The following is a 22,813-nucleotide window of genomic DNA, read 5'->3' as shown; positions in this document are numbered from 1 at the left end:
TAATGTTTTGTACATGCTGTGTGCTTCTCACTGGATGGTTCGATAAAGATGAGGCTAAGTACAAAAATAATCATAATTTGAAGCTGAAAAATGGGTGCCCATCCACTCATAAGTTGTCAAAACGAATGTATTCTCGCTCAACTTTACAGTGAACCATACCGGCTGTTTTGTGCAGTACAACCGAATCCTCTACCTTTCCTCTACCTTTCCTCTACCTCTTCTCTACCTCTCCTCTACCTTTCCTCTACCTCTCCTCTACCTTTCCTCTACCTCTCCTCTACCTTTCCTCTACCTTTCCTCTACCTCTCCTCTACCTCCTCTACCTTTTCTCTATTAGTTCATATGTATTAACAACTCATTATTATGCTCACTCAGCTGTGCCTCACAAGTAATACAACAAATGATCTATTACCAGTGTGATCATATACCTACATTTTGTAAATATAATTTCAAAATGGTTTCAGAAGTCGGAAGTTTACATACGCCTTAGCCAAATACATTTAAACTCAGTTTTTCACAATTCCTGACATTTAATCCTAGTAAAAATTCCCTGTCTTAGGTCAGTTAGGATCACCACTTTATTTTAAGAATGTGAAATGTCAGAATAATAGTAGAGAGAATGATTTATTTCAGCTTTTATTTCTTTCATCACATTCTCAGTGGGTCAGAAGTTTACATACACTCAATTAGTATTTGGTAGCATTGCCTTTATAATTGTTTAACTTGGGTCAAACGTTTCGGGTAGCCTTCCACAAGCTTCCTACAATAAATTGGGGTGAATTTTGGCCCATTCCTCCTGACAGAGCTGGTGTAACTGAATCAGGTTTGTAGGCCTCCTTGCTCGCACACGCTTTTTCAGTTCTGCCCACATATTTTCTATAGGATTGAGGTCAGGGCTTTGTGATGGCCACTCCAATACCTTGACTTTGTTGTCCTAAAGCCATTTTGCCACAACTTTGGAAGTATGCTTGGGGTCATTGTCCATTTGGAAGACCCATTTGCGACCAAGCTTTAACTTCCTGACTGATGTCTTGAGATGTTGCTTCAATATATCCACATACTTTTCCTTCCTCATGATGCCATCTATTTTGTGAAGTGCACCAGTCCCTCCTGCAGCAAAGCACCCTCACAGCTTGATGCTGCCACCCCCGTGCTTCACGGTTGGGATGGTGTTCTTCGGCTTGCAAGCTCCTCCTTTTTCCTCCAAACATAATGATGGTCGTTTTGGCCCAACAGTTCTATTTTTGTTTCATCAAACCAGAGGACATTTCTCCAAAAAGTACAATCTTTGTTCCCATGTGCAGTTGCAAACCGTGGTCTGGCTTTTTTATGGCGGTTTTGGAGCATTGGCTTCTTCCTTGCCGAGCGGCCTTTCAGGTTATGTCAATATAGGACTTGTTTTACTGTGGATATAGATACTTTTGTACCTGTTTCCTCCAGCATCTTCACAAGGTCCTTTGCTGTTGTTCTGGGATTGATTTGCACTTTTCTCACCAAAGTACGTTCATCTCTAGGAGACAGAACACGTCTCCTTCCTGAGCGGTATGACGGCTGCGTGGTCCGATGGTGTTTATACTTGCGTACTATTGTTTGTACAGATGAACGTGGTACCTTCAGGCGTTTGGGAAATTGCTCCCAAGGATGAACCAGACTTGTAGAGGTCTACAATATTTTTTACTATTATTTTGTATTTCTACGACTTTCTTGCCTTTCATTCTTCTTCTTTAACTAAAATGATAATAAGATTATCCATTTTTCATTTACGGCAATTAGAATTACTTTTTTTTAAATCAAGTTTTGTGCTAAGGTTTTATCTGGCAATGCTTCTCAAGTCTTAACTCTGAATTGGTGCTCTGCTCATACTAAAATGTTCTCATTGTATCCCATTGTCTTTTTTACAGGCGACAGTACCCCACCAACCTCATCCTCTTGGGGATATTTGTAAGTGTCCGCCAGAGCTACAGCATCTCTGCTTGATAGTTAGTGGTATGATTAGTTAGTGCCTCAGTGATATTATTACCATTGCACTGACGTTGTGCTACTCCAAATTATCTGTAATATTTTTGTGTTTGTCATCTTCTTCTTATCTACACTGTTTGACTTTGGCAATGTCTTACATGGCAGGCATGCTGGCAAGGTAAATTGTGTGTGTGTGAATGCAGACTGTCCCATCTTTTTCTATATGTGTGGAAATGCTGTCTACGGATGTTAATTTGAGTCTATGACGATCACTGTGTGTGTATCAGCGGTAGTAGTAACTTGGTTATCCCTCCCCCGTGTCCATAGTTACCACGACACCATCCCTCCCCTGTGTCCATAGTTACCACGACACCATCCCTCCCCCGTGTCCATAGTTACCATGACACCATGGCGGTGATGCTGTGTGTGGGCATCACCCCCATGGTGTGGCTGTTCATCACCCTCTTCTGTTTCCACACCGAGGTGAGCTTTTACAAGCAGACGGGCTAACAGCACAATCTGTGTTTCTCTTTTGTCAAGTCAAATCATTCTGTTTTGTGAAAGTAGTGGCGTTTTGATAATTTAACTAGGTTGGTTTGACGTCATTTTGATTATTTAACTAGGCTGACTTGATGTCATTTTGATCATTTAACTAGGTTGACTTGACGTCATTTTGATTATTTAACTAGGCTGACTTGACGTCATTTTGATCATTTAACTAGGTTGACTTGACGTCATGTCATGTTCAGCAGAGCAAAACGTTATGGAACATTTTAGAGTGTCCTTTTATTGTCCCCAGCACAAGGTGCACCTGTGTAATGATCATGCTGTTTAATCAGCATCTTGATATGCCACACCTGTCAGCTGGATGGATTATCTTGGCAAAGGAGAAATGCTCGCTAACAGGGATGTAAACACATTTGTGCCCACAATTTGAGAGAAATAAGCTTTTTGTGTGTATGGAACATTTCTGGGATCTTTTTATTTCAGCTCATGAAACATGGGACCAACACTTTACATGTTGCGTTTATATTTTTCACCAGTATAATTAAAGCTGGGTCACACCTTTTAAATGAAGTGCAAGTCAAAAATCCTGCATGATCCATTGATAAAGCCTTCACAAACACGGCACACATACATGTGGTCCTCTGTAGCTCAGCTGGTAGAGCACGGCGCTTGTAACGCCAAGGTAGTGGGTTCGATCCCCGGGACCAACCCATACACGAAAATGTATGCACGCATGACTGTAAGTCGCTTTGGATAAAAGCGTCTGCTAAATGGCATTTTATTATTACATCAGGTTTATAAATAATTTACGAGCTTTGTTTAAAACGTGTGTAACCGAAACACCTCCACAAGGTGATATGCCACCTAACAGTATATGGATGATTTATAAAGCCTTCATGTCTTGTGACTTTTGGGTGATACAAAATTGTAACATTCAGGTTTAAGCTTTTTTTTTTTCAGCAAACATTTCTGGGTGGTTGATACCGACTACAATCATCCTTGATTTTGTTAATATTGACAAAATAAGGAAAGGTTTTTAGAAAACAATGTGTAAATACATTCCTAATTATGTGAAATAGATATTTATAAAGATGTGAGTAGTTAATGTAATTTATTATTTAGCCTACCCTTGCTAAAAAATGAGTTTTATTATTTTATTTTACTTATTCTTGTTCACCAGCCAGTGTAGAGGCCTGGTAAGCACGCATTTTTAAAACTTAATATGTATCAATGCTTTAATTAGTAGGGTATGGGCTTGTTATGTAATGAGGGGCAATTTTGGTCATTTCTTAGGTCGGGTGAAAAACATGTAAATGAACATTTTACTTAAGTACTACTCCTATTCCTACTTATTCTTGTATATTACTTGGAATTTTTCATAGATGTCACCAGTTTTGAGGAAACTGTTTTAACCAGATAATCAAAAGAATGGCGGTGGACTGGATGTGTATGAGTAATTGCACCTGTAAGTTGCTCTGGATCGGAGCATCTGCTAAATGACTCAAATGTATTCTGTATGCTAATACCCGTATGACTATTTTGATATAATTTAGAATTTTACTTCATTCACTCTGGGTCACAACTCTGGTGGATCAATACTGTTCGTACTACTTCCCCCCTCTAAATCAGTATTATTTTACATTGGAAATGAAAGACGATGTTTGACTCAATTAGAGTGGGCTGACATGAACCAACAACAAGGTTGATACGTCGTAAAATACTCAACATACTATTATTATTATTATGATGTCCACCAACTGTTAGATTCTGTTTGGTACATTTAACCTTACATCTGACCTTATATTACACTTAAATCATGCAAATTGCTAGCCTAGCTATTAAAACCACACTGACCACTGCTAGCCTAGCTATTAAAACCAGACTGACCACTGCTAGCCTAGCTATTAAAACCAGACTGACCGCTACTAGCCTAGCTATTAAAACCAGACTGACCACTGCTAGCCTAGCTATTAAAACCACACTGACCACTGCTAGCCTAGCTATTAAAACCAGACTGACCACTGCTAGCCTAGCTATTAAAACCAGACTGACCACTGCTAGCCTAGCTATTAGAAACACACTGACCACTACTAGCCTAGCTATTAAAACCAGACTGACCACTGCTAGCCTAGCTATTAAAACCAGACTGACCACTGCTAGCCTAGCTATTAAAACCAGACTGACCACTGCTAGCCTAGCTATTAGAAACACACTGACCACTACTAGCCTAGCTATTAAAACCAGACTGACCACTGCTAGCCTAGCTATTAAAACCAGACTGACCACTGCTAGCCTAGCTATTAAAACCAGACTGACCACTGCTAGCCTAGCTATTAAAACCAGACTGACCACTACTAGCCTAGCTATTAAAACCAGACTGACCACTGCTAGCCTAGCTATTAAAACCAGACTGACCACTACTAGCCTAGCTATTAAAACCAGACTGACCACTACTAGCCTAGCTATTAAAACCAGACTGACCACTACTAGCCTAGCTATTAAAACCAGACTGACCACTGCTAGCCTAGCTATTAAAACCAGACTGACCACTACTAGCCTAGCTATTAAAACCAGACTGACCACTGCTAGCCTAGCTATTAAAGCCAGACTGACCACTGCTAGCCTAGCTATTAAAACCAGACTGACCACTGCTAGCCTAGCTATTAAAACCAGACTGACCACTACTAGCCTAGCTATTAAAACCAGACTGACCACTGCTAGCCTAGCTATTAAAACCAGACTGACCACTGCTAGCCTAGCTATTAAAACCAGACTGACCACTGCTAGCCTAGCTATTAAAACCAGACTGACCACTGCTAGCCTAGCTATTAAAAACACACTGACCACTACTAGCCTAGCTATTAAAACCAGACTGACCACTGCTAGCCTAGCTATTAGAAACACACTGACCACTACTAGCCTAGCTATTAAAACCAGACTGACCACTGCTAGCCTAGCTATTAAAACCAGACTGACCACTGCTAGCCTAGCTATTAAAACCAGACTGACCACTGCTAGCCTAGCTATTAAAACCAGACTGACCACTGCTAGCCTAGCTATTAAAACCAGACTGACCACTGCTAGCCTAGCTATTAAAACCAGACTGACCACTGCTAGCCTAGCTATTAAAACCAGACTGACCACTGCTAGCCTAGCTATTAAAACCAGACTGACCACTGCTAGCCTAGCTATTAAAACCAGACTGACCACTGCGCTCATGTTCCGCTTCACTTCACGAGGCTAGCAAATTGCAAGGACGGATAATATTGTGGATTTTTCTGTTCGTAGAACAAACCTGCACACTGGTGTATGCTCCTCCCTTACTTTTCTTACTAGAACGATGGTTCGACCCACAATGGGTCTTCTTTGGAATTTTCATCTTCTATTAAAACTTCAGTGGTGTGATGTATGTGTGTGTAATTTGGTCCCATATTTTGTACTTCTGAGTACTAGTAACTCTTGACTAGCCCGCATGCAGTGACGGTGGTTAAGTAGTGCATGACCCGACCCTCTGTTACAAAATACCTCCCCTAAGTTGAAACAAAACAACACTTTGATGACAGCTCCATTAATTTGGAATCATTCCCTGTTTGTTGAAGTAAAAGATGTTGGTTGAAAGATTTGTGTTGTGGGTCTTTTCTCGCTCATGTCCATTTTTTTAGCTATACCTTTAATTTTCTGTGGACCATTTATGCTAATTTGAATTGATATGGACGCTAATCTAATTTAAAGTGATAGTGCTAGTGCTAGGGTCGCATGGTTCATGAGCTGCTAGCTAAAGTTCAAGTTGGATGACCTTTATATAGCCTTCGGAAAATATTCAGACCCCTTCCCCTTTTCCACATTTTGTTATGTTACAGCCTTATTCTACATTTACATTTTAGTCATTTAGCAGACGCTCTTATCCAGAGCGACTTACAAAAATTATTATTTTTCCTCATCAATCTACACACAGTACCCCATAATGACTTAGCGAAAGCAGGTTTTTAGAATTTGTTTTACATTTATAAAAATAAAAATAAACGAAATACCGTATTTACATAAGTCTTCAGACCCTTTGCTACAAGTAATCACTATTTTGTGATTACTTGGTTTCGATGGAGAGACTGGTCGTTAGAATACTCAGCAAAGGCTGATGTGGCTTTTTGTTTCCCTTGTAGGACCTTTCGTTCGTCATCTGCCACTGTTGACTCATTTTATGATAAAGCTGTATTGCAATTGGAAACTGCCATTAAATGAAACAAGGTTCAATGCAGCTGTTTTTGTCTCAATATGAAATAATTTCTGGCTAACAATTAAGAACCTTACTGTGTAATGGTAAAAAAGAAACAAACATAGCTTCTGAAGCAAGAATTTGCTAGGACTGTCTGGGAATGAATGAATGAATAACATTTTATTTTCCGTGTCAAATCGCCAGTTGGCAACCCATCCCTTATGGGATTAATTGACACAAACAAACATTACAATAATTCACTGTGATAATTCATTAATAATTATTCCTGTGTTTTGTGCAGTGCGCACCGCATAAAGAGTGAAAAATAAATCTATACATAACAGCAAAAGTTATCCAAGCAATAATTATAACCCTAGAGCTGTAAAAAAAAAAAAAAAATACAAATACAGAAACATTAAACGAAATGCATTTGAACCCAGCCTGGCACAAAGAGAAGTGGTTTGAGTGGGGAGGGGAAAACTGAAAACGAGCTGTTATTGGCAGAGGTTTGGAACTCTTTGTTATTGGTCTATTAACTCATTTACAGCCTGGTGACGTCAACAGGTAGCCTCGTACGAACCATCCTGATCTCACGAGTTTAAACATTCCATGTAGCGAAACAGAATATTAAGATTTGATCGAATATACGTTTTGTAATGCTTAGGTTGTTACAGATGTACTGAAATAAGTGGACGCAAGTGGCATTCCAGCAACTTTGAGAAAAGCGATTTTATATCAGAGTTGTGTCTGTGGTTCACACGCCTATCTGCCACTTGACCTCGCCTCCTCCCACTTGATCTCGCCTCCTCCCGCCTGCCTTCAGCCTTTGTGGACGTGTATGTCTTGCCTATGGTTCTATTTGAGTCCTTTTTCCTCATGTGTGCTTTATTTTGAATTGATTTACTTAGAGAAGTGCTTTAATATGTATTTATTCCTCTGCTGTGTTTTAGTTAACATCTTATTTCAGTGACTTCCGTTCCTTTGAAAAAGGGGTAACCCCTTTTTGAGTGCTTGTCACGTTGTGTGAATTAGGGAATGAGTGTGTTAATTAGGGACTTCCCAGTAAATCGAACATGATTGTGTTCATGTCCTTTTAGAAGTCTGAACAATTCTTCAACCAGTACTACTTGAACTTGCTAACGTTGCTGATAAGTTAGTTAGCTAGCTTGCTTAACATTGACAATATGGTCAAACTAGCGACATTATCCACATTAAGTTTGTAATTGTCAAGCAGACATCTTTTGGTGAAAATGTCAACGCCCATAACAGTTTCTTGGAGTCCGACTTGGACGGTCGTGAAAGTGAAACTTCCCAGTCGGTCACTCCAAACTACGGATAACTCCGAAAGCACGAACGCCCCATTAATCTGAACGCATATGAGAAATTAAATAATATGCAATTTTGGTCAACTTTAACTGAGGGTTTGTAGACAATGAATGCAACATCGACCATATTGAAACTATCTAAATATTACATTTTAATATTCAATAGAATATTTAAATCAATGAAATATTCAATTTATGCATTACAAATTCAAGTTTATGGAATTTAAATACAATTTCTGTTGGCACTGAAATTACTCCGTATGCGACACCACCCATGCATCAAATGATGGCTGTCAGTAAATCTGTCAAATAAAAATTGGTTAGTGCCTTTTAAAGTAGGCAAAGTCAGTGGTTCCGAAACAGTTCCATTCTGGGGACCACGCAGTCAAAAGCTCTTGACATCTATTAATAGCGGAATGTTTTTAGTATGATATCTTGGCGGTCAATTTTAGCAGTGAATGTAAGAAATTAAAGGCAACCACTAGGCTAGGTAGTGAAAAGTTAAATGACAAACATGATTAGAAGTAGGCCTACAAGCTTATGCCACTTTGTCAAAAAAATAACGCACCGTGTGCCTAATCCATATTTGTACAGGGAAAGTTTCCACCCTTTTCTCAGGAAACGAAAGTACAGTATATCGTGCATTATATCTTCAAACGACTTTCAGTATCAACCAGACGAGTTGACAGCTTGAAGAAGAGTCGACAAAAAGGGAAGACTATGCTTATTGAGTGACTCGAACTAATTACCATGTAAAAGGTGAATGTATATTTTTGTATGTTGTATTTGTCAATATTATTGGGCTTAATATTTCATTGTTTTGTCAAAATTATGTTAAATGGAGTGGCGCAGCAGGTGTTAAAATTACTCGTTGACCATGATCTTACGGGTAAAACTGGTTATCACCGGCACAGCATGACAAAAGCAAAAACAAATCTTGGTTAATGGGACAAGTAAGCTAGTTTGGTCAAGTCCTCTTCTTGATAGAAAAGTGAGAAACTGTTTCTTACAGTTCTGCAGGTAGTTGAAATTAATTCCAAATCACAGTTACCTCAATATTCATTGTAATTCATTTTTGATAGGCTAGAGCGATAGCCTACTTTGAAAAGTCATGAGCCCAACGATAACTTTCGATGAGGCGTTGGCAGATTGAAAGTGAAAGCATACTGATCAGGCTGCTGAATCGTTATATGAATGGTTTGTAATCATGGCGTGTTTATGATCGCAAACAGATCGACTACATCAAGATGAATTGTCCTGAATGTGGGCACCAAGCGGCAGAATCGTCTAAATTCTGCAGTGAATGCGGCTTCAAGTTAACGTTAGCTGCTCAAGTTTGCACCACAGGTAATATATCATTTATCTATATATTTGTTTACTATTTCAAGTATGTGATATATGAATGGCGGGGAATAAAGCTATCATATTTTGATGCTTACACTTAGCCCAAGATGTACTCATAAGGAGCCTACCGTTACTCCTTAAAGTCCAAGGACCTTTTGTTATTTTCGGAGGTAGACTGGATCTGGCAGTTAAAACAACCAAATAGAGTACCACAGTATGAGTCATAATAACCATTAAACCTAGCGGTCAAACGGGGAAATGGCTCCAATTGTTTTCCACCATTCAATTTTCCCAAGGGGGATTTTAGAAACACCCTAAATAAGGGTTGTGTTTCGTAAAGGCTTACCCTGGTGTGACGTTTTGATAACCGTGTAAATCTCTCTCGGAGAAGGTGATATTTATCAATATATTCGCCTGTATTTACTCCCAACAAATGAAACGCTAATTAGCTGCCAATATGGCTATCATAAAGAACTTCAAATGCCATGATGATCTGGGCAAGACTGTCGAATCGAGGTAAAGGTAAGAATCTCTGGATTAACTATCTAATGTTTGCTAAATGTAGTAATGAATAAATTGGCTACATTTCTTTAAATGGACAATTCTGTGAACTGTCTTGGGCAAGTTTTAAATTGACACAATACCTGTTAGCAAAGGTGTCAGCTAGAGGTGAGGTGCAGGAGCTTGCAGGGATTTGTAGTCTTGCATAATGTCTACTTTGATGCTAATTAGCATTTTCGAATCTGAAAGTAAATAGAGCCGGATATATTGATAAAAGTCACCTTGTCCGAAAGAGATTTACATAGTTATCAAAACGTCATGCCAGGGTTATCCTACACGAAACATCGCCCTTACTTTAAGTGTTTCCAAAATCCAATATGGGAAAAATGAATGCTCACTGTTTGCATCTGCATTTTTTTCCTACAATAACCGAGAAACTCAGGGCAGGATCAACTAGGTAATTATCGTGTAATGTAATGCACCAACATCCTGGGGTTGAGGATGGACGGAATGAAAGATTTGGGACCAAGGAAATCAGGAAATGTGAACATGTCCAAGTTATGATATTAGAAGTTTGTAGTGTATGACCAGCATTAGGCTATGCATTATAACAGGCTAGACTAACTAGATGTTATGCAACCACACCCTTTTAGTAGGCTCAACCTGGACTCGGGTAGACCTAACATAGTAAAAGTAAATCCGGGAGTTAGTATGATATGTTACGTTTCATATGGTGTGTATTCATTAATGGATGTCCATCAACCATTTCATATGATATGTTTACGAATTGCAATTCGTACATGTTAAGAATTGCAATTCATGCAATACTTTTATGAATTTGCAAAACGTATGATATGTTATGAATTCCAATTTGTTGTAGCTAACATTAGCTAGGTGGCTAACGTTAGCTAGGCAAGGGGTTCAGGTTAGGGGTTAAGGTTAGGAGTTGGGTTAGGTTTAGGGGAAGAGTTAGCAAACATGGTAAGTAGTTGCAAAGTAGATAAAAAAAAGTAGTTGCAAAGTTACTAATTAGCTAAAATGCTAAAGTTGTTCGTGATGAGATTCGAACACGCAACCTTTGGGTTGCTAGACCCTACTAGATTTTGCCTTAATATCCTTCTCCACACCAAACATAACATATCATATTAATTTGAGTGTCTCAGATTTACTTTTACTATGTTACGTCTAGTCTATGAGACCAGGCTGGTAGGCTAGGTTCATTACTGTTGTGTTTTATTATACTGAACAAAAATATAAAAAGCAACAGGCAACAATTTCAAAGATTTTACTGAGTTATTTGCCCACTGAAGTTGGTTACGACGCCGAACTGCAGTCAGGTCATGACCCTGGTGAGGACGACGAGCACGCAGATGAGCTTCCCTGAGACCGTTTCTGACAGTTTGTGCAGAGATTTTTTTCGGTTGTGCAAACCCACAATTTCATCAGCTGTCCGGGTGGCTGGTCTCAGACGATCCTGCAGGTGAAGAAGCCGGATGTGGAGGTCCTGGGCGGGCGTGGTTACACGTGGCCTGCGGTTTTGAGGCCGGTTGGACGTACTGCCAAATTCTCTAAAACGACGTTGCAGGCGGCTTATGGTAGAGAAATGAACATAAAATTATCTGCCAACAGCTCTGGTGGACATTCCTGCATAAAGCATGCCAATTGCACACTCCCTCAAAACTTGAGACATCTGTAGCATTGTGTTGTGACAAAACTGCACATTTTAGGTTGGCCTTTTATTGTCCCCAGCACAAAGTGCACATGTGTAATGATCATACTGTTTAATCAGCTTCTTGATATGCCACACCTGTCAGGTGGATGGATTATCTTGGCAAAGGAGAAATGCTCACTAACAGGGATGTAAACAAATTTGTGCACAACATTTGAGAGAAATAAGCTTCTTGTGCGAATGAAACATTTCTGGATCTTTTCTTTCAGCTCATGAAACATGGGACCAACACTTTACATGTTGCGTTTTATATTTTAGTTCAGAATGTTATTCTATTAAAATACTGAATTTAAATCAACATATAAAGTGTGGTCCATACTGCAGGGGGTCAGCTGCCAGATTAAAAAACATATCAATAAAATAATTTACTAAAATATTTTTTACATTTAATTTTAGAAGTAAATATTACAAACAACAAATGATTGAACACAGTTTGGCCAAGGGATCCGTGGAATACATTTAGAGGGTGTAATAAAATACAATGTAATATTATTAATAGACAATTTATGTTTTTAACCCTGGGCATCATGGGCCTGGAAGGCTCACAGCACAGAGTTTCTAAAACCCAGAGGAACAACATCGCGAGACTTCCGGGGACGCTTGTGAAACAGACCGAGCAGACCAGGCCGGGATTTGGGGTTTCAGAAGTAAATGAAGGAAGTGAAATATTCTTCCTTGGTTGTTAATTTTCTAGAATTCTAAAGTCACAACGTAGATTCGAGCCGATGTCTTAAGTAGTTGAACATGGTATTACTCCCAACCTCGTGAAAAGTGACAAACTGACACGTTTTAATTTTAGTCAAAAACTAATTTATATCGAATGCCTTTGATTTGACGGCCTGCACATGCGTAGTGTCTCTGCCACATGACAAAATATATAGAATTGCAGGAAATTAGCTTGAAAACTACATAATTTTCTCTCCGATGCCAAGAGGCGGGGCTTTAAAATGTTTTTTCCCAGGGCCCGAGACTTGGTTCATCCGGCCATGCACTGCAGAAGTCATAGTAAAACTCCTTGTAGGCTATCTTCTATCTCACTTGAGTTGTGTTCCTATTATGAGGGGGGTTAATTTGCTATCACAAAAAGGGTCATTTGGACGGGCATTTGATTTCCATGGGCGGTCCCGTTTTTTTTTTTTTTTTCAGGGAGGTGCCAACAGCCTTCTTTATTGAGATGTAAAAAATACAATTTATATAACGGGTGGGGTTGGAATTCAAATTCCCATTGTTATAGAGCATTTCAAACCCGTAATAACATAAGCCTACATATCCATGGTCATGTTCCACTTGTTGACGTGGCCTGTTGGCGATCAGCAGGCTTCCTCGTTTAACTTCCTCGTTTAACTTCCTCATTAACTTCCTCATTGACAGTACATTGATCTCTAACTTCAGCACCATGATATTTGTATCATGCATGGCCTACTGCATGAAATAGCGAAATACAGTAAGATTTCAATAAAGTTCAAATGCTTTTACTAACACTCCTCTTAGCTGTTCATGTTGATATCGCCTTTATAATAGGCTAATGCGCATCTTTGTTCGCATTTGCAGACCAAGGCAATATGAATTCCGACAGTAATTAAATAGATTGGGAAGCATCCAAAATAGAATTGCCTCTATATAACTACCTAGTTATGTAGAGGCAACCTAGTTCACAAAAATAAAATAGAAATAACAACAGGCCCATTTTTACCACATTCTTGCCGGCATAAGCCTTTTGTACCTCCCATGCGCATGCTGGCGCCACCTTTGACGAGTGGGAGTGTGCGATGTGAGGTGGGCATCTGTTTTAATAAATCCATTTGAATATACGCCATCACAAAGAAATTCCGTTATTACCAGTGGCGGCTGGTGAAAAATATTCTCGGTGGGGCTGTGCCATACTTTTTTTTTCCTGTAACCATCGCGATATATTTTAACACAAACTGCAGGACAGCAGTGCTCAGTGAAACATTCAGTAATTATTTAATGCCAATATTAAAAAGTTGAGGCATTCTTACACAAAAACATATTACACAAACCCAAGCCTTTCATTTGCATTTAAAGTGAACTTTTCACCATTGGTAGTAAACAGGCAACGCAACAGGCATGCTGTCAGAACAGAGTGGAAAGTGGACAATAACATGAAATTATTATAAAGTTTATAGGAAATCTTACACTGTATAAAAGGATGTATAATATAGAAATGGATATCAAGTGGATGAACTCAAACCTTTGACTGGAAGAATAGCATACAGTATTTTATGATCATACTAAATGTGACTAATTGTTAATGTGCTCCAGAACTGCAACAATTAATTGATACAAAACAACATATTTACAGTAATATTAGCAAAGACACTATTAAGACTTTCTAGAGTACCATATATAACTGGATTTTTTATGCTAAGGTCAACTATATACAAAGAAACATGCGGCCAGAGCTGCTCTGTGTGTGTGTGTCTGTCATCTTATTTGTACAGGAATTTTGCCCGTCTGTCCTTCTGAGTGGCAAACCTCTCAATGACCCCTTTGATTAAAGTCAGGAATGTCCCTGACAAGTTTCTTCTCCATGGAGAGCATGGCCAGAGCGTTCAGGCGATCCTGTGTCATGCTGTTTCTCAGGAAGGTCTTGATCCTTTTCAGTGTAGAGAAGCACCTTTCTGACTCAGCAGTTGTCATGGGTGTGGTGATGAGGATCTTGAGGAGGCTGGCAGTCTCTGTGAAAGTGCTATGAAGGTTGTTCTCCATGAAGAACTGGTACAGGGGCACTGCACCACTACAAGCCTTGAACTCACTGTTCTCATAGATGAGGGACAGTTCGGTTTTGAGCTTGGCCTTGTTCAACATGGGGTACGCCTCCACGGTTGTTTCAAGCGCTGTATCGGGGAACTTCACACTGTGTTGTGGGAACAACTCTCCGTGCAATAGTGTTGCGCTGATGAGGTGCTGGGTGAAGGAGAACCTCTCTTTGGCATGACTCAGGATGGTATCACATACCTGTAAAAGATACATCATCAGCTTTAATTTGCAATTAAGCTATTTTGATGCAAGTGATCCTGACTGACACATGCCTATGTCCAACTCAAGTATATGATTACCAAGGTGCTGATTGTTCAGGGTTTTGGCTACATACTACCAGGCCTGAAAAAAGTTCTAGGGGGAAACACTGACAATTACATCACAACTTACCTCTATAGCCAACCTCTGTTGTTCTCCTGGTCCCAGCATCCTCCGTCGCTTGATGGGCTGTTGCTGCTCGTCAGATGCGCTGTCCCCACACAAAGAGGGAATTGAGGCCCTGGGTCCAAAAATAAAGTTTAATTTGATAACTTGCAATCAGACTTCTTAACTCACTGTAATTCCCCCTCAACACACAACCAGTGACTTTTATATATATATATAGACAGACAGACAGACAGACAGACAGACAGACAGATAGTGTGTATATACACACAAACTATGTCTAGTAACTGCTTTTAACCTGTGATGTACATAATTAACTGATGTTATTACGTTTTAAAGCCTTTTTCTATTACATTTGTGAGAGGGATGCAACATCATTTTGTTCTGCTGTGCACTTAGCAATAAAGTTAATCTTCAATAACAACTAGGCCTCTTCTAGAAATTGACCTGGTGGACACCTGAATAATTATTACAAACTGTGTAGTACTTTCCTGCATTATTATCAACGTCTGATTGTGTCTTCTCTTTCCTTTTAAAATACTAAAACAAATATAATTGTGACGGCTCTATGATAATCACTCACTTTGATGACCAGACACATTTAGGCTTTTAAACTGTTGTAAGTGAACTATTCATCTTTCTAACAACATCTTTATCAGCCAATAGTAAATATAGTTATTTACCTGATTGTTAGCATGCTGTCTGTGAACCTCTGGACAAGTGCTTTAATGAAGACAGGGTCGATGTTCCTCTTCTGCAGCTGGCTGAAAAGCATGTCCACATTTGGCATGATCTTGTGGAACAGTGCCAGGAAAAAACAGAAAGCCTCGTCTTCGAGCATCCTCACAAAGCCCCCGCCTCTCTGACAGTCGGGGCATCAAAGTTCCCAGAGTCTCTGATGGTCTGGAAACACGTTAGGAGGTCATCCCTGTACTCGTACACAGTGTTTACAGCGCGACTGTGGAAGTTCCACCGTGTTGTAGAGGCTCTGGGAGTCTATGCGAACCACTTCGCTCAAGCACGGTGGTTCGCTTGGGAGACCTGGAGAAGAAAGCAGAAAATCCTGCAAGGTCGGAAAAGAAAGTGCCGATCCTGGGGATGCGTGAAGTAGCCTGCTGCATGATGAGGTTCAGCTGATGTGCATAGCAGTGGACGTAGTGCGCATTTTCGTACACATCCACTATTTTACGCTGCACTCCGCCGGTGGCTCCCCTCATCACACTTGCTCCGTCGTAAGCCTGGGCAATAAGTTTGGCCTTTTGTCCATGTGAGAGTATGGTGCTGAGCCTCTCCAGCAGCGCTGTAGCGATGGTGTCGGCGGTTGCGTTCTCGATCAAAATGAACTCAAAAACGCTCTTGGACGTTACTTTTAGCATCGATGTAGCGTATCACAAGCACCAACTGGCAGTGGGTGGAAACGTCAGTCGTCTCGTCAGCTTGAATGGCGATAAAATCAGCACTCTTTACTTCCTCCAGGATGTAATCCTTAAGCACTGACAGCATACAGTCCAACAGCTCGTTCTGTATCGTCTTTGACGTGCCCTTAAAAACGGTAGCTGTCTTCAGGTGCTCCTCCAGCACACTGTCGAGGGAGGCAACAAAATCCACTAAGCCCCGGAAAATGCCGGGGTTGTCCGAGGAGTCAGTCTCCTCGTGCCCACGCAAGGCCAACTTAAAAGCCCCACAGAACTTCACACAATCGATAATTTTGGATAGAATGTGCCTGTTTTTATCCACCTCCTCATTGTGTTTCCTCACCGCAATCCTGTGGCCGTCATCCAGCTGCGTAGCAATGTTCACCCTTCCTAATACAGCTAGCTTTACAGAGTTGTCCATGTGTGCCCTGGTGTTCTCATGTTTCTTTACCTTCTCTGACAGGTGCTTCATATCCCTCACTCCGGTACCTGTCCATGCTGAATCTGACCCCGTCGTTTTAAAAAGCAAGCACGGAAAGCAAAATAAAGCATTAGCATCAGTGCACCCAGCTAGCCAAGCCTTCCTGGTGTACCAGCTACGGGAGAAGCCGCGCATATACTGCTTCCCTTTCTCGCTAGCCTGCTGTCTGATTGAGAGGTCAGGTTGATCTGGGCCCAGCTCTTTCACCCGAACTTTCTCTGACAAAGTTCTCCTCTCAAACGGATCTTGGAGGAGAGATTTCACCGAGTTAGGGTTGGGTCTTGGAGGAGTAACGTTTGCGCTCGCCATTGTCGTCTAGTAAAAATGGCGCCACTGGAGCCCGGTCCTTATTTTATCAGGGGCGAGCTTGGGGCGATAAAATAATCGCCCTCCTTGGATTCGATTTAAGATCGCTGATTGGCTACATTTTATGTCATACATTCATATCTTAAATTAGCAATTGGCTTAACTGCTACGTAGACCCGCCTCCTCGGGGCACTTTCTGTATCGCCCAGAGCTGACGAGGCGTTTGACAGGCAGAGGAAAGGTTGCGAATATGATTTTCTATCATATCTTACACATATTACTGTGTGCATTCCATATTTCAAACACACAAATATTGACATACTGATGTTTTTATTATTATTATTATTATTTTTATTTATTTTTTATTTTATTATTTTTAAATAATTTTATTTAAGGGGGCGGCGCCCTAGCGCCCTCTATCGGCCAGCCGCCACTGGTTATTACTTTGTCCTAAGAAACATTATATAATACTAATAAAATGAACTCTGTGGGCGTTGCCACGTTGCCATGATCGCCTAGCAACTGTAGCAGCGGTTTCGGGCGAGTGGAGTTTCAGCTGTACTTGTTGCAGCAGTTGATGTATTCTTTTTTTAAACCAATTTCTAATCTCCATTTTGAAGGTAGGCGGGCCTACTGATCACTGAGGCTGTTGTGTTTAACTAACGCTCCACCCACTGCTAATTTGAAATGGCGGTAAAAAGAGAGGTGACTTCATGATGCATATGATAGGTCTAAAACCCTGTCAGTCATAATTACTTGAGCCATATTTAATTTTTTATTTAACAATACAATTATTGTTGAGGTAATTTTAACTTTAAATGGCCTATATCATACATTAAATCAGTGTTGTAGCAAAACGTACATTTGAAGTCGGAAGTTTACATACGCTTAGGTTGGAGTCATTAAAACTCGTTTTTCAACCAATCCACACATTTCTTGTTAACAAACTATAGTTTGCCATAAAAAAAGCCAAACTACGGTTTGCAACTGCACATGGGGACAAAGATCGTACTTTTTGGAGAAATGTCCTCTGGTCTGATGAAACAAAAATATAACTGTTTTGCCATAATGACCATCGTTATGTTTGGAGGAAAAAGGGGGACGCTTGCAAGCCGACAAACACCATCCCGACGGTGAAGCACGAGGGTGGCAGCATCATGCTGTGGGGGTGCTTTGCTGCAGGAGGGACTGGTGCACTTCACAAAATAAATGGCATCATGAGGAAGGAAAATGATGTGGATATATTGAAGCAAGATCTCAAGACATCAGTCAGGAAGTTAAAGCTTGGTCGCAAATGGGTCTTCCAAATGGACAGTGACCCAAAGCATACTTCCAAAGTTGTGGCAAAATGGCTTAAGGACAACAAAGTCAAGGTATTGGAGTGGCCATGACAAAGCCCTGACCTCAATCCTATAGAACATGTGTGGGCAGAACTGAAAAAGCGTGTGCGAGCAAGGAGGCCTACAAACCTGACTCAGTTACACCAGCTCTGTCAGGAGGAATGGGCCAAAGTTCACCCAACTTATTGTGAGAAACTTGTGGAAGGCTACCTGAAACGTTTGACCCAAGTTAAACAATTTAAAGGCAATGCTACCAAATACTAATTGAGTGTATGTAAACTTCTGACCCACTGGGAATGTGATGAAAGAAATAAAAGCTGAAATAAATAATTCTCTCTACTATTATTCTGACATTTCACATTCTTAAAATAAAGTGGTGATCCTAACTGACCTAAGACAGGGAATTTGTACTAGGATTAAATGTCAGGAATTGTGAAAAACTGAGTTTAAATGTATTTGGCTAAGGTGTATGTAAACTTCAGACTTCAACTGTATATATTTTTTTCATTCAACCATTTTATTTGAACGGGCCAGGAGGTACGGTAGGGCTGGCCACGCCCCCTAAGGCGCGCCCATAACGCTGGCCCTGAGTTTGAGAACCCCTGCCATACAGTATCCATATCTATGGCCAGGAGTATGCATACGGTTATTGCTATCCGGGATTCCTTGGGACGTCCCTACGCTAAACCTCTACCCTTACCCTAACCTCGTTTTGAAATGACTCACAATGGCTGCCATTAAGTCAGAATATCACCTTATCCTAACCTTAACCTTTTTTTTTATTTCAACTTCAATGGGGTGATGTCAGAGTTGGAAGCCCCAAGGATCCAATTTAGACTGTTCCATATGCATACCCATGCAGTCGCTTCTCCTGATCATGTGACCTTACCCAGAAAGGCCCTATGTATACAGCATTGTCCAGGACAAGGAAGCAAATCAGAAAAGTAATATGTGAAAGGTAGGAGTGGTTGCATGACTATCATGAGGTTGCTGTTGATCTAAATGACTTGCCCTCCATGTCAGATGGGACCACTTCAGAGCACCAAACATCTGTGGTCCGTGAAGCAGAGCCCCAGAAGGAGGATGAACCACTGACATCATCAGGGAACAAGACCGACACACCTCTGAAACACTCCAGTGAAGAACCAGGGGGCAATCTCAAGAAAAAGGTCTCAATATCCACTTGAATACAGTGTATGCGGAGTCAGAGGATTGTTTTACATATTTAAACATTCGGTAACACTTTACTTAAAGCGGACAGTTATAATGTTTTATTTCCTGTTATAAGCACGGATGAGCCTTTATAATGTCTTATTAAACAGCTTATAATATTTTCTCTATGTAACTTGTTTTTAAATGACTCAACGGCTGTCATTAAGTCAGAGTATCATTATTATGAGATAAGGCATTTACAGTTATATATTTTTTTACAGAACCAGTCACACTTTCACTTTGTGCAGTTAGGATGTGACCAGACGTGGGTTTTACATCAAGGGAACCCAGTGAATTTAGCGTGGAATGGGAAAGCTTTAATCTTCAGTGCTAGCAGGGATTATGAATCAGAAATGCTGATCCTTAATGATTGCGATGTGTTAAAAGTCTTCATTTTTGTATACTTTGTTCATAGAATGGAGGCTCTCCCAGCGCTACTGAGCTGAGCACCGACACACGTCAAGAGAAAGAGGAGTTGTCTGGCAGTGAGAGCTCTACTCCTACTCCAGCGGTGGATGGCCCTCCTGTCAACACTGCCACACCGGCTGGCCCACTTCCTGTCAACACTGCCACACCGGCTGGCCCACTTCCTGTCAACACTGCCACACCGGCTGGCCCACTCCCTGTCAACACTGCCACACCGGCTGGCCCACTTCCTGTCAACACTGCCACACCGGCTGGCCCACTTCCTGTCAACACTGCCACACTGGCTGGCCCACTTCCTGTCAACACTGCCACACCTGCTGGCCCTCCTGTCAACACTGCCACATCTACTTGTACTCCAACCATACCTATAGCCTCTCCAATCCCATCCCCCCACCAGACACTGCCAGAAGACCAGGCCAAGGGTCCATCAAAGGTAAATGTAGGCGCACCAATGAATGAGCCAAACCCAAGTCTAACACGACCTAGTCCTACATCAGTCACACAGGAGTTACCTGACAAGATCGCCTCATCCACACCCGAGACAGCTGATCAGAACACAGGAGGACCTGCCTCAAACCCGACTCAACCAGCCAGTAAACTCTTGGATGAGGATGTCCTGAAGGGGACATCACACGGGTCAAGGGAGACATCAAAAAGCCTTGAAGGTGAAGATAACACAGAGGTTAGAGGTCAGAATGAACTGAAGACCTCTAGTAACCAGGCCGACGAGAATACCACCAATGAGGCAGACCCAAAGAAGTGTGTTGACCAATCCCAAGTGTCCCCTGATGATCAGAGGGGTTCTGACCCAACCGATGAGCCAAACACTAGTCAAGCACAACCTGCTAGTCCTGCTGCCACAGTAACACAGGAGGTGCCAGAGAAGACATCTGAGAGAAAAGATCAGAACGAAGCAGGACCTGCTTCAGTTCCAAGTCAACCAGTAGGGCAGCTGTCATATAAAGACGTTCTGGTGGGGACCTCTCAGGAGACGGGAGATCTGTCCAGGAGGCAGGGGGTTGGAGCCAGTAACCACAGAGACCAGAGCAGCAAAGATGAAGCAAACTTCCGGAACTTTGTTTCTGGATCCCACAAGGCCGAGGTAATAAATATATGTATATTCTGTTATTGTTCAGCATGTGGAATGAACTGCATTTTTTTTTGTACTGTAACATTCTTGCACTTTAATTAGGCTGGTGACAAGCCTCAAGAATCAAGACAAGTGGCTTCCAAGCCAAACAAGGAGCCAGAGAAGCTGAGTAATACGGGTGGTGGTGATGCCTCCAAGTCATCTACTATTGACGCCCCACCTGCAGATAAAAATCTGCCTCCGAACCAACGCAATGAAGACCGCTTCCAACATCAGCCACTGCCTCCTCAGTTGTAAGTTCAGTCTTATATTTAAATGTATGTTTCCTGTCACAGTTTAATCTTCACCAACCAGTAGTCCCAATGCCATTTGTAACACATGTTTGCATTTGATGAATTTTAGTCATTTTATGGCTGCTTTGGCCATGTGTAAAGCAACATTGGAAGGGACTAGTGTAACTTTCCTGGACCCAGTGGTGGGAGGGAACAACCATCTAAGACTAGTGTAACTATCCTGGACCCAGTATTTTTTTGGTGCAAGAATATCATAACATTTAACAGCAGAAAAAGTAAATAATGTAAATATAAATTATTTTGAGTGTTGAATGTTATGATCAATTAGATATTGGAAATGTAATGTTTTTCTCTTGTTACTTGTCTTTTCAAAAAGGCCACCAAGCACACGACAGGTCCGTAGAAGTGATGACCTCACCATCTATTTCCATGCCATCATTTCCAAAGACTTCAAACTGAACTCAAAAACTGACCGGATATTCTTAAGATCTGAAAGTCTCTTTGGAACTTGGAACATAAATGGCAAAGAAATGTTTATCACCCGGTATGGTCTTTAATTCAAATAATTGAATTGTGTGTAGAATGATAATAGTATAACCTGAATATATTACTGTAATTTAAAAAAAATATCACCTTTATAACTGATAACAATTTCAAGATGGATGTTTAGACTAGTTTAGACATTATCTTCATTCAACTTATATCAACATGATATTTAGTCACCGCTGAACATATTTTCTGTTGTTTACACAGAGATTTGGAGAAAGATAGATTCCTTGTTGCAGGACAAGTGGTGATTCCCGACAGGAGTAAGAATGAAATTCGCTCCATACCCTATAAATACATTGTTTATAAGTGGAATGGGAAGCACTTTGATCACGGTACATATGAGTACATCTACAAGACAAACTCCGGGTATATTGTCAACAGGTGCCTGTCCATCAATCAAGATCTTTTGACACATGAAGGTACAGTTGAGTGTCTTATACCAAATAGGGGGCTCCTATTGATTCTGTTAGTCAGTCTCTCTCAGATATCATATTAAAGACTGCACACATTTCCCTCCACCCTATGGCAAAATGTGTAGAATTGCAGGAAATTTGTTAGAAAATTGCAAAATCTTCTCTCCGCCCCATCGCAAAATGTGTAGAATTGCAGCACACTTGTTTAAAACTGCAACATTTTCTCTACACATCATGGCAAAATGTGGAGAATTTAACGAAATTAACTCTAAAGCTTACATTTCAAGAGGTGGGCTACACCCCTGTCAAAGTTGCCCATCCCTGGGTTAGACAATGTGTATAGATTTAGTTTTTTTTATAAATAAATAATGTATGCACTCACTAACTGAAAGTCGCTCTGGATAAGAGTGTCTGCTAAATAACTAAAATTTAAATGTATTAACAGCGCATCTCTTTTGTTAGCATTCATCGCAAAGCCCATGCTGCGCAATTCAAAAAAGTAAATGTAAAAATTGTAAATGTAGTCTGATAAGATACATTTTATT

General features: G+C 40.7%; 2 protein-coding genes across 2 annotated transcripts in view; both read left to right on the top strand.

The window, feature by feature from the left end:
* The first annotated feature begins 8,544 nt into the window (after nucleotides 1–8,544).
* Nucleotides 8,545–21,863, top strand: LOC121581635 (cell surface glycoprotein 1-like). The gene is made up of 6 exons (XM_041897123.2): nucleotides 8,545–8,763; nucleotides 9,237–9,351; nucleotides 19,309–19,454; nucleotides 19,913–21,025; nucleotides 21,116–21,306; nucleotides 21,683–21,863. The coding sequence occupies exons 2-6, from the start codon at nucleotides 9,252–9,254 to the stop codon at nucleotides 21,861–21,863; spliced, it is 1,731 nt and encodes a 576-aa protein (XP_041753057.1). The 5' UTR covers nucleotides 8,545–8,763; nucleotides 9,237–9,251.
* A 182-nt stretch (nucleotides 21,864–22,045) lies between these two features.
* The window catches only part of LOC121580589 (E3 ubiquitin-protein ligase rnf213-alpha-like), a 55,841-nt gene continuing 55,073 nt past the window's right edge, over nucleotides 22,046–22,813 (top strand). Inside the window, exon 1 of the mRNA XM_041895550.2 lies at nucleotides 22,046–22,274. The gene's annotated coding sequence lies outside the window, so the exon portion shown is untranslated. The remainder of the gene's footprint in view (nucleotides 22,275–22,813) is intronic.

Source organism: Coregonus clupeaformis, chromosome 14 (genome assembly GCF_020615455.1).
Source record: "Coregonus clupeaformis isolate EN_2021a chromosome 14, ASM2061545v1, whole genome shotgun sequence".
Lineage (NCBI taxonomy): Eukaryota > Metazoa > Chordata > Actinopteri > Salmoniformes > Salmonidae > Coregonus > Coregonus clupeaformis.
Note: the sequence above shows the minus strand (reverse complement) of the source record. Positions and strands in the feature narration are given on the sequence as shown.

Coding starts and splice junctions, on each gene's coding strand:
- LOC121581635 (XM_041897123.2), top strand. CDS start 9,252: ATGAATTGTCCTGAATGTGGGCACCAAGCGGCAGAATCGTCTAAATTC. Junction 19,455..19,912: donor GGGGCAATCTCAAGAAAAAG/GTCTCAATATCC, acceptor CTTTGTTCATAG/AATGGAGGCTCTCCCAGCGC. Junction 21,026..21,115: donor CTGGATCCCACAAGGCCGAG/GTAATAAATATA, acceptor CACTTTAATTAG/GCTGGTGACAAGCCTCAAGA.